The sequence below is a fragment of the Embiotoca jacksoni genome, unplaced genomic scaffold, assembly GCF_022577435.1.
Source record: "Embiotoca jacksoni isolate LCO1_2020_lvr unplaced genomic scaffold, fEmbJac1.0.p SCAF_12, whole genome shotgun sequence".
Lineage (NCBI taxonomy): Eukaryota > Metazoa > Chordata > Actinopteri > Embiotocidae > Embiotoca > Embiotoca jacksoni.
In genome coordinates this window covers 9,899,678-9,911,982 of record NW_027185252.1, presented here as the reverse complement: position 1 = coordinate 9,911,982, position 12,305 = coordinate 9,899,678, and the positions used below count along the sequence as shown (strand labels likewise).

Here is a 12,305-nt window from a genome sequence, read left to right as displayed (position 1 = left end):
TTGGGTAGCGCGGGCATCAGAATGGCTAAATCCCTAAAGAACTAAGCGGGCCCACCTGTATGATCCAAATCTTTATCAAAAGTTGCCACTGTCAGTGTGCAAGTTGCTGCTAAGAGGTTGTTGTTGTTTCCAGTTATGAGGGGGACTTTGAAAACGGTAACACACAAAAGTAGTCGACCAATGGCAGGTTTATACTAACACCCGTCATCCAGTGAGTCAGACTAGGACACAAACAGTATTTCTGTGACCTTACTCCTAACCTTTCTCCCAATCTCAAACCATTTATACTGTTGTGTAACACAGCACACATAACTCTGGGCATGTTTGGTCAAATTCAACGTATCTCAGTTTTAACACGTTTTCCTTTAGTAACATCAATCTGTGCAAATACAAAATCAAGAAGTTAGTACCTTTTCAAACAAATATACATAAAGTATATTATATATATATATATATATATATATATATATATATATATATATATAAAGAAATAGATGGCTTTTTTTGTGGTACGGTGGATACACTGTTAATAAGTATACCCACACTGCATCCATATCCTCTATTATCAGTCCATTCAGACTGAATCAATAGGTCAAATGAAGATGTGACTCTTATTAAAGTGACTTTGCCATACAGCTTCGTGATCAGTGAAATAAGTTTTTTATAATAAGTAATTACTGACCTGTTCACTTATTGAGTCACACCTCTAAACTACTTAAAAATGACATCACTAATAATTAATTACCACCGTTCACGGTTAGTGTTACTGTAGGAAATCACATAAGGCAGTTCTTGAGGGGCAATTGTTATTGCTTGAATTATTCAGGTGGAAATGTGTCTGCAACAGGTAACAGTGCAGTGCCAGCATACCGCCATCGGCCATTAAAAGGCCCGACATTGTGGCATGATGAGAAGCTAATCGATCACTTCAAGCTGTGAGGTCATAGCCAAGCTGATCTGTGTCCGTGCTACTTTTCCCAGAAGTTAATTCAACCTTGCTCCAGTTTTGAGAAGTTAGCGGCGTATTCGGTGGAGGTACCTCTCCGGGTTGCTCTCTCCTCCTCTCCTCAGTCTTGAGCTGCTCCTAACTGCTCTCTCAGATGTCCCTGAAGGGCCCTGGCCCTCAGTTAGTCCTGCCGTGGCCCCTGTTCCTCTTTCTGTTGTCCCTACAGTGCTGTGCCTGCAGGGCTCCGGACTGCTCTGTGCCCCTGCCTCGGGATCACTCTCCTCCCCGGGATCGTTTCTCTGGCTGTTCTGCGAGCTCTCTCCAATCCTGAACGACACAGATTGGTTAAGGATTGTTGAGTAATTTAAAAAGTGGAATTTTGTGAATATAGGTTAGCAGTGTTTCTACCTGAGGTGATTGAAAGCTCGCAGCCAGTGTGAGCCCAGTGCGTCCCTTCCATGGCTCCTCAGCCCTCTGCGGTGACTTTGGGCCCTCAGTCCTATTAAGGCCTGGGCCAGTTCAGCCTCATCTCCATGGCCCCAAACCAGCTGTGCCCTCTGCTCCGCATCCTGGTCCCCTGCTGCCCTGAACAGTCTCTGGAGCTGCCACAGGTTCACGTTGCTGAAAATGTTCCCCGAGCCGGCCTTCCTACTCCTCCTCTCAGACAGCCGCCACAGCGAGGAAGGGCCCGCCAACATGGAGGAAGAAGGGGAGGCGGGTTCGGCATCCATCCAGAGAAACACGAGAAAAGGTGGCATACACAGACTGGGCTCTGTGGAGAAGGAAGCAATGGTTTCAGCTCACTCTGATATGTTTGCAAATCAAAAGGAGCTTTTAATTTACAATTTCAATGTCACAAAAAGAAAAGCTATGGAACACGACATATAGTAGTACATTAGGATACCTATAGGATAGGATACCTGACGCAACTGAAACACAGCCGGTCGGCTTCTTTTTAATCCGACAGGAAACAAATGAGAGCTGTGCTTTAAACCCCATTAAAGTACAGATGGTAACTTTATCTGTCTTTACGCACAAACAATGTTTAAGTGGGACACTTCCAGGTAAGTACCAGCTGAGTGACCAGGGTCATGACTGCATTTGGGTCAGTGGCCCTTGTGCACTTTCTATCAGCTTGACACAGTAGTAATAATAATAATAATAATAATAATAATAACAACTTTATTTCTCTAGCGCTTTTCAAAAACAAGTTACAAAGTGCTTTACACACATTTAAAACACAATATGCAACAGTATAAAATATGATGAAAAAGTAATCTGCAATGAAGGTTCACTTACTAACTTTCTAGAGAGCTTTCAACCACAGGTCCTCTCTCAGATGTAAGATGTGTTAACTCTATCCTCACTCCACATTATTTTGTAAAACACTCAGTCGTGTTTCTCTGTCCTCAGAGGTCCAAGTCTCATATTTTCCTTATTATGCATTAACCATTTACTCCTACGTATTTTGTAGCTGTTCTGCAGAGACTGATAGATTTAAGTGCTCTGTGGATGCACTTTTAACTTCCATATCTAATATCATTTTTACACGATAGGCCTATTATCGCAATCAACAAACAATAAACAAGAACTTCCCTGTGTATTACAGTAAATGGGTTGTTTGAGGATATAGGTATGGTCGAGCAGCTCTAAACAGAAAAACACACAGCGACCTTTCTTTTTTTTAATTTGCATTACAAGTAGGTTAACATGAAGTGACTTCTCTTTTATTGTCATTGCAACAGTTTCCTGACAGTTTGTGTTTGCTTTGCTCACTGGTGCAGAGATACTTGCCAAAATATAATCTACCAAACGTTTTTTTTTGCTTTGTTTTGTTTTTTTAAAGGGAACTTTCCCACTGCCCTGTGGCTCACAGGCAGTAAACACTGAATCGCATGAGAGTCATGTGAAAAAAAATGAAAGGCCGCCTGCTTACCCGAAGATGATGCAGAAATATTCAGCTCACTTTTCTTCTACTGCATCTCCCCTCTGCGTTGTTCCTTTTCTGCTCAGACTGCCACGGTGGCTGAATCGTTGCAGGTCCGTGTCTGTCGAGGCTCACCAGCAGTCACTTCGTGTCCTTGAAGCTGACTGTCAATCACAAATCAATGTCGTCAAAAGGACTAATGAGAGTGGAGCTGTGCTCTGATCCCGGCCGTCCGGGCCGGTGAAGGGCTTTATGTCCACCAATAACAGGTTTGAAGGGGGAGGGAGCAGGGAGGTTGGCCCCGCCCCTTGGCCACGTAGGGCGTGCGCGCTGAAATCCATTGACGTCATTAGGGCTGGCTGGCACGACAAGCGTCTGTCAATTGTCTGAGAGAAGTAACATGTGAGCATCCTGCGCTGCAACACACAAACACGGTGACGCACGGGCTCCTGAACAGACCTATTATGAGAAAGAGTGCTCAAAGTGGAGGAAAAATGATACAGGACTTCAGCTAAACAAACACTAAAAAAAATGTCCATCTGTTGAATCACGAAAGTCTGCGAATAATTAGCCGAGAAATACGATAATATTAAGTCATACTTGTGCATGTGGTGCATACAGAAAAGACAGCACGAGACATGTCCCAGACCCCAGGGGGAGCAGCAGCAGATGAGTGGACATGGACGAGTCCAGCAGAGGAGGAGCAGGCTTTGAATTACAGGCCACCCCCCCTCTCTCCATCACCCAGCCCCCCAACACAGACGCTACATTCAACAGAGGAAACGGATAAGACGAAACATTCAGGAAGGTTTGTCATTTCAAAACCCCGGGGCTGTGGAAAGAACAGAGAGTTCCCTTTTTTTTTTTTTTAATCCCCATACTAGTCAACTTTTGGTTTCTCTGTTGAACCACATATCCGTCCGGCCCCTTATTTCCACTTTTTGCCCATCTTTTCCCCAGCTGTTTGCAGCTGGCAAAAAGAAGCACCCGCCCTGTTCGGGGAGAAAGGGACCGAGAGTGACCGGAGGAGGAGAGAGAGAGAGATGCCACCCCAATCTCCCCAGCCGCAGGTGAGGAAGAACATCCTGAAGTTCCTCAGGAGTTTTCTGGGAGTCATCCGGATCCTGCAGATCGTGTTCGGAGCCGGGCTGTGGGTCACCATCGCCGCCAACAAATACGAGGGCTCCATCCACTTCGTGCTCTTCGTCGCTGTCCTCTTCTGGCTCCTCACCCTCGCCCTTTTCTTCCTCACGCTGCTGGACAAGCAGGACCTCGTCCCGCTGCTGGGCGGGGACCGCTGGTTGTTCACCAACCTGGCGCACGACGTGGCCGCCGCCGTGCTCTACCTGCCGGCCATAGGGGTCATGATCTACAAGACGGATCGCAACTCGTACTGCAACCTGGACCAGTACAAGCACCCCTGTCTGTACAAGGTCTACCTGGCAGCCGCTGTGTTCGCTTGCCTGTGCTGCCTGTCTTATCTCCTGTCGGTTGTTTATGGAGGGTGCAGGAAGTGTCGGGGAGAACAGACGGTCATCTGATCAGACTGAACAGGGTGTGATGGCCATGAGGGGTTGGGGGTTGGGGAAGGGAGGGATGGGGTGGGAGGGTGGGTGGGTCGTTGTATCCACAGCAAGATGAGGAATAGTTAACTTCACTGTAATTTCACTCTAATCTCAGATTTGTCTCCCGATTTTCCTCCTTGGCGGTGAGGCAGATTCGCTCTCTCTGTGGCCTGAGTGTATTTAATGATTTGCAAACATGACGAGCAGATCCTGGTACAGACACCAAAAGCTATCCAGAAGGGGAGTCTGATTGGTACTGTGCACTAGTGGCATGTGCTTGTCTCCTAGTTATGTTTTATAGGAGTAATTTAACATCATTTTTTTCTCATAAAGATATATATCATTATGATATTGTAGGGACTTTTTATAGTGAGTTAGCAGTATATTTAGAGTTTACAGTAAAATGGCCTTAACATACATTTTGCAGATTTGTTTTGGTACTGGGTAACTGTCCATCTAAAGCCTTTTATATTGCTACAGCTGTTTTCACAAGGGATTTTTATCATTACCTTTTTTAAAGTATATATTTTTACTATGGGTTTATGTATGACAGCAAACTGAAATGGACGAAAACACTCGCTGACATCATTTTATACCACCTTAGATTTTTATTGGTCTATCAGTGCCTTCTGTCAAAAATGCTGTATACTTAACCAGGCTGGGACGACAACAACAACAAAAAACCCAACAACATGAATGTGTTTGGTGCTACAATGTATATGCTGAACAAAAATATTCCTTGAGTATTCATTATGTAAAACCAAAGAGCAAAAAGAGCAAGAATAAAGACCAGTAAGTGAGAGTCAGTGAGCTGTTTCTTTGGTTGTGATCGTGTGTTGGTGCATTAGAAGCTGCTTGAGGGAAATGTTGGTAAAAATGCTGTTATTTTTATTTCTATTTGAGGAAAAAACTGGGCCACATGCACAAATTGTGCTTTTAGTGGCTTTTTCCAAATGAGACACAGATTTGGAGACACGACAGCAGCGGAAGCCTTCCGGAACTTCCTGTTGGGAGATTAAAGCCTTGGCCAATCAGCAGGGATCTTTTAATATGCTATTCCACTTAACCACATGAAAGAGCCTTAGACCTATCTGTTGCTCGCAGACAATGAGAGAGAGCAGCTCACACAGGCACATGCACAGGATATGCATCTGTGTGTGTGTGTGTGTGTGAGTGAGTGAGTGAGTGAGTGAGTGAGTGAGTGAGTGAGTGAGTGAGTGAGTGAGTGAGTGTGTGTGTCTGTTATCTTGCTTTTGGAAACAACATGCGTGTGTGAGGTGAGTGTGCGTATTTAGGGTTTTGAGAACAATAATCTGGGAAGAGGCTTGTTCTTACCGGAACACTCTGTTGGGGTTCTGGAGGTGGGCTAAAATTCAGCCAATGAAAATGAAGCCAAGCAGTGGAAGATGATTCAATGTCTCATCTATTCCCGTCAGCATACATGTCTCAAAAACATGCTGCAGGCAAGTGGCTCTAGCAGCAACCAAAGCTGCACTCTGGCAACTGTGTTCGGTCACAACAAAGAGCCATTACAATTTGGACTTGCAGCTGTGCAACTCCAAATGTGTATTTGTTGCTGGCACGGGACAGTGTGAGGAGGAAAAGACTGATTTATACAAACACACTTTCTCTTTTTTTCTCTTTCATGCTGGCAACTGAACATGGTCAGTTATTATTAGAAAGGAGCATTACAGATAAAAAAAAAAAAAGTTGCACTGACACGCAATTAGGTGCCAAAACTAGAGCAGAAATGTAGAGAATGAAACAGCAATACAAAACAAATGAATTGACAGGTGTATTTAAAAAGAAGTGAGAAATATCTGTGGCATTTGCGAGTGCAGGGTGACATCTGTGGTTGCAGGGGTGGACGGGTTAATATCAACCAGCTGCAGCACCGGGACATAAATCTAGAACTTCTAAAGGAGGAAAGGAGCCCTCCCACCCTCCACCCCACCCCAGACACACACTTCCCCTTCCCCCCACCTCACCCTCTCCTTCGCTGAGATTTCCACAGACGTGTTGTCCTGTCCACGTGTCGGCGCCTGCAGAAACACACTGTTGTATACAACCCAAACTGATGCAGCCCTGTGTGCTGCATAAACAAAGCACTGACTCCAGGCTTCAGTTTGATACTGGAACCATGGTGAATCATTTAGGTTTTGGATGATTCACAACAGCGTGTGCTGACGATTAAGGCCAAAAAAGGATTCCCCACATTTACCACGGGAGTCTGTTTGAGCTTACCACATTAACAGGCTCCTCATTATTACACTGATCGCAGTTTAAAGGTCTCAGGTCTTATCTGATTTGCCAGTTTTGTGTATGAACCCATTTTGAGTTTACTTTTCTAAACATTACGTCCATTGTCCAAACAATGATCCCATTGAATCACAGGTAATGAGACTGGAGTCCTTTGTGTGAGGGCGTGGGCACCATGAGAGTGAGGTTGTTGTGTCTCTTTCCAGCTACACAAAGAGTTAAGAAAACCCAGACAACTTGGTGTAAGGACATATAAAGCCAGGCGCTGCTCTGGAGTGCCAACTGTGTGATACTTATTTTGGCTCATCAGCCAAAGAGACATTTTCTGCATGTGCCCTCCCACCCGTCTGCAAGAGACCGACCATCCCAGAGTCGTCACAGCCCCTCCAAACGGTTTCTGTGCCACTCTTTGGAAGCACAGCATCCTGTTACACACTGTTGACATGGACTGAAGCGAATCAAGAGAAGAACTGATGCAAAGTTCTCAGCCAGAAGATCTAAAAGTGAGTGATGAAGTGTAACAGTGTTGTGACACATGGCTATAATCCTATCACCAGTGAGAGAGAGACGTGAGAAGAATGTCTTTTAGTTTACTTTCTGCGTCCCACCATGGTGGTGTGCATAACCCCATGTGAGCTGAAGGACAGCCTCATGGAGCTTCTTCAGGTCTATGCTATGTGGACAGATGACTCAACTGAGAGGGATTTAGTTCAGTTCTTCTAACTAATATAAGATGTACAAATTGTACATAATCTTTTTGCTTCAAAATGTATCATTTTTTAAATGTCATTATTATAAAAGTCATATTGAACATCTCATAAACAGCCCACACATAACATTTACAAAACAAAAAAGGTGAAAACTTGTGATCTTAAAGTATTTTCACCTTTATTCAAGTAATTTTATAATGCTAGGATTACCATACAGTGGAAGTGTTTCTGTTTGCTTTCATTGTTCCTCTTGCTCATTCTTATTGTCAATATTTTTGATCTGTTCCTTCCCATTTAAGTGATGGGGGACACAATACATGGCTTTTCAATGTGCATATAGTAATGGCAGTATTATTTTAAGAAAGACTTGGAAAAAAAGAGAAGTGAATCTCCCCTTTGAATGTCTTGTGCGTGCTCAGCTTTATTCAACCGGAAATGTTTTATATTTTTAAAAACACAGGCACATTTTTACAGTGCTCAGTCCTGACTTTCATCTCAGCTTGTTTTTGAAAGACATTCTCACAGATCAGAGCCCAGTGTTACACAGAGGTTACAGCACCAGGTGTGCATACTTGAATGGCCAACCAACTCAGCAGCTGTCCAGGACTAGAGGAGTCCTGTCTACTTGTACCCATCTAAACTCTGGGTGGGTAATTCCCAGGAAAATTGCTCTATCCTATCAGTGTGCCTGACTCTCTTTTTTTTTTCTTTTTTTTTTTTCCTGCTGGCAGCCTTCGTCTCCTGTCCGGCTTGGGAGGCTACATGTACTCACATGAAACATGAAAACAAAGACACACGCATGCACACAGCAGTGCCCTGTTAACCACATTTTCATCAGTTACTGCTGAGATGCACATTCCTCTGCAGAGAAGAGGAAAAGAGGGGCTGGGAAACCAGATGGAGGCCAACTGAACAAGTGAATGAGCAGGAGAGAAAACAAAAAGAACAGGAAGATGTGCAAAAATACCTTTAAGGTCCAAGCAGGAATCTGAGCTGGACATTTCCTGTCTGCGTAAGGCATGAATCAGCACAGTGTTCTAGGCGTGGAGGCCTTGTTTGTCTCTTATTCTGTTCGGTTTGTAGTTTCCGAAGTGGGATTACTGATTCCACATCTGTTGCAGCAGCTTTTGCCCTGACAACACTTCTGAATGGACACAGTGTTCATGTGTTGTGTGAGGGCAATGGCAGCCAGTGGTGGGAAATAATGATAGTTATTTATAGAGCCTTGAAAATACCGCAGCTTCCTCCAATCTGCCAGTCCTCAGACTCACTCCCTCTGTAACACACTCTCAACATCTTGGCGAAGAATCTGACAGGAAGGGAGGGGGAGAGACGTTTGTTCGTCACTGCGTGGATGAATCCACTATTTTCCTGTCTGACATTTAATGATTCTTGCAACTTACATCAGCAGCCCAACCCTCCATCGTCACCTGAAAGTTTCACCTCATAAAAACATAATGTCAAAGAGGGCATTTAGAAGTGACAATTAGTTTTCCTATGACTGAAACTCTTCACCATCTCTGCCTTTAAGCGGACGCACACTGGGAAGTAAAACAAACATTCCTTCCGAGCGTGAATCATGGAGATTCTGATAATGGCTCTGAACTGTTTCCAAGGAAACGTTTTCTCAGTTTTCACACACAAAGGTCCAAATCCTATTTGTTACATCACTGCTGTTGAAAGGAAAAATTCAAAACTACATTTTATTGACACAATCGATATGGTTTGAAAGAGAAAATATATCCGAGACTATGATACACTTGTTACGTTTCCAAAAACACAAAACCTGGTAAACAGGGGTCTCTAGTTGGGAGACTATTGAAAAGCATTGCACGCAACTTGAAAAAACAACAACAACAAGGCAATAAAGTAGAGCCCTTTGGGTACTGGAAAGGTGGCCCACTAAGGGCATCAAAATGATAGAAGAAAAAAAAACAAGACTTGGACCCAAACAAACAAAAACAAAGTTGGGACTCAACTGAGCACCAAACCAACCTCTTTATACAGCCTGTCAGTCAGGCTGATTGCCACCGGGTGAGGGAGAAAATTCACAGGTGCAACAAATTGCTTCTGATGAGCAAAGGTGAGTGAGCCTGTAAACTTGATATCCCTCTGATCAAAACCCACTAATATGTTATTTGTTCATTACGTTTTTATGTTCAACTGTTTGGTAGAAACAGCATCAAAATAAAGTCAAAAATAACAACAGCCAATGTCCAGAAGAAATATATTTAAACACCTCTAACTGATTAGAAAACCTATTTAAAGCCTATAAATTAGTGTAAAAATTCACTGAGCCAATGTAATTCCTCCCTGCTCAAAACTGTAAACACTGATTTAGTTAATCCACAGGGAGGCGCAGTAGGGCAATACGAAACATACCTTTGTCAAGTTCCCGCTATGTTTCCCAACCTCATCCCCTGACAGACATTCAGGCTCTATCATACATAGACTATGCATTGTTTGCTATCCTTTACCAGCCTGCAGAAAGAAAACCTTTTAGAGTGGTCAACATACGTCTGAGACTAAAAACCTGGAAATAATCAGAGTTCGAGCAATTAGAAACATTTAAAACACAAGAGTAAAATCTAAAAGAATTGTTTAAGAATTTGCACTGTTTCTATGTCATCAAATTTAAGTAGATTTGCAGTATTGACCATGTTAACTCTTTACAACAGGTTGGATTTCCTCTTCTTTATATTGAAGCATACAGGACATACAGTGTGATAGATACTAATCATGTCTTTTTCTTCTTTTTTTTTCACATCAGAAACTGGTCCCCGTAGATGAATTTTTCCTGTTTCTCATGTACCTGTCAACTGGATGCTCCCAGACGGAGCTGAGCCAGCGTTTTAACATCGACCGAACGACGTTCTGCAGAATTATTTTAACATGGACCAACTTCCTCTACCACCTGCTTGGATCTGTGTGCACACAGATGTCACCTAAAAAAAAATCAGAGCTCATTGTCCTCATGAGTTCAGGGACTACACAGAGTCATTGTTGACTGGATAGAGCTGAACTGCCAAACATCTTTCTTCCATCCTTCCTCTGAACAAAATTTCTCTTCTTTAAGGGTATGATCGGCATTGCACCACATGGTGTCCACATTTGTGTCCACACTCTTTAAAGGCTGTATGGGCAACAAAGAGATCTTCAGGCAGTCAGGCATTATCCCGCTCCTGTCTCCTGGCTGTTATGGTCGATAAAAGCCTCGTAGTCGATGACCTCGTCCCCGCAAAGTTCACCAGCTCGCCTTTCTGTCCACAGGAAACCAAATGTCAGCACATGATGTGGCTGAGACCCCGGCCACTGCGTGTTTGAGAAAACATGTGGAGACTTTGCTTGGGAGGGTCGAAGGGAACAAACTGTTTGAAACTGAGATTCCCCTCTCCGTCTCAACGAGCCTCAATCAGTTATTCACTGTGGCATGTCTCCTCTCCAACCTCCAGAACGGACCTCTGGTCAAAGTGGAAGGCCGAGGGGACAGTTTGCTGTAACGGGATCATGACATTTTAGTGGAAGATTGCCTGTCTTCCAAATAATTGCGATTAACAATTGCCTTCTTCTGTTCATTTTATGCCACTGTTATAGTGTTGATCTTATCATACACCTTATGAAGAAGAAGACCCATGCATTGGCACTGAATTTTAACATCTATAAGAACAAGTTTCTGTTTTCCCTGTACACACGGCGAGATGACGGCTTGAAAAGAGCACCAGTCAAACTTTAAACAACATGGAAATGCGATATTTCTGTTCAGCTGTTCTCATACAGATGAATCAGAACTACACAAAATAATTGTGGCTTACATGACCTGCAAGCGTCAGCTTTGGTAAATTCACTTTGGTCAGTTAATCAACCACTTTTAGTGCTTTGTATCATTTTATTCAACATGTCACACCTCCCCTCTCTCATATCAGCTCCCTTTTCTTAGTTTAAATTTGCCCTTTTCTTGCAAACACAGTTTCTCCTCAACTCTTTGTTTCTTTAGCACCACTGTAAGGTTATATAGCGTCACAGAGCTGCTCCTGGAAATTCAAAGCTTAATATAGTTACTGGGATAATTACAAAAGGTATGTTTTAGCTGAAATGAGTTCTGTTGTAAGGTTTACTCTGCCTCGTTTACATTTTTCGGAGGACTTCCCAGCTATATTTCCCATTTTAAAACATTTGCTAGAAAAGTAATAAAATGTAATAAGTAACATTATTTTAATGAAGTAATTAAAATAGTTACATTACTACATTAACAGCATAACTAGTAATATTGCAAAAGTGACTGTTCCAACTAAGGTGACAGGTCTGCAAAGAGGTGAAACAGTTGGCATAATGATAGATGATAGATACAGATATACAGAGATACAGACATATAGATGATAGAGACAGACATATAGATGATGGATACAGATATATAGATAATAGATACAGACATACAGACATATAGATGATAGAGACAGACATACAGACATATAGATGATAGAGACAGACATATAGATGATGGATACAGATATATAGATAATAGATACAGACATACAGACATATAGATAATAGATACAGACATACAGATATATAGATAATAGATACAGACATATAGATGATAGAGACAGAGATACAGACATATAGATGATGGATACAGATATATAGATAATAGATACAGACATACAGATATATAGATAATAGATACAGACATACAGACATATAGATGATAGAGACAGACATACAGACATATAGATAATAGATATAGATACAGACATATAGATGATGGAGACAGACATTAATTGATAGATACAGACATATAGATGATGGAGACAGACATTAATTGATAGATACAGACATATAGATGATGGATACAGACATTAATTGATAGATATAGACATATAGACTCATTGGGTGTAAAA

The 12,305-nt window shown here is 42.5% G+C and overlaps 2 protein-coding genes across 2 annotated transcripts; one reads left to right on the top strand and one right to left on the bottom strand.

Moving 5' to 3' along the window:
- Positions 1-473: 473 nt before the first annotated feature.
- Positions 474-3,955, bottom strand: LOC138195354 (arginine vasopressin-induced protein 1-like). Its single transcript, XM_069144691.1, has 3 exons — positions 2,883-3,955; positions 1,355-1,718; positions 474-1,273 (listed from the first exon to the last, which is right to left on the bottom strand). The coding sequence occupies exons 2-3, from the start codon at positions 1,702-1,704 to the stop codon at positions 1,015-1,017; spliced, it is 609 nt and encodes a 202-aa protein (XP_069000792.1). The 5' UTR covers positions 1,705-1,718; positions 2,883-3,955; the 3' UTR covers positions 474-1,014.
- marveld1 (MARVEL domain containing 1) lies at positions 3,654-4,441 on the top strand. Its single transcript, XM_069144692.1, has 2 exons — positions 3,654-3,681; positions 3,834-4,441. The coding sequence occupies exon 2, from the start codon at positions 3,917-3,919 to the stop codon at positions 4,412-4,414; it is 498 nt and encodes a 165-aa protein (XP_069000793.1). The 5' UTR covers positions 3,654-3,681; positions 3,834-3,916; the 3' UTR covers positions 4,415-4,441.
- The last annotated feature ends 7,864 nt before the right edge of the window (positions 4,442-12,305 follow it).

Excerpts from the sequence above, each read along its gene's own strand:
- LOC138195354 (XM_069144691.1), bottom strand. The coding sequence starts at position 1,704 with ATGCCACCTTTTCTCGTGTTTCTCTGGATGGATGCCGAACCCGCCTCC. Across the intron at positions 1,274-1,354 it reads CGAGCTTTCAATCACCTCAG|GATTGGAGAGAGCTCGCAGA; the intron begins GTAGAAACACTG and ends TGTGTCGTTCAG.
- marveld1 (XM_069144692.1), top strand. The coding sequence starts at position 3,917 with ATGCCACCCCAATCTCCCCAGCCGCAGGTGAGGAAGAACATCCTGAAG.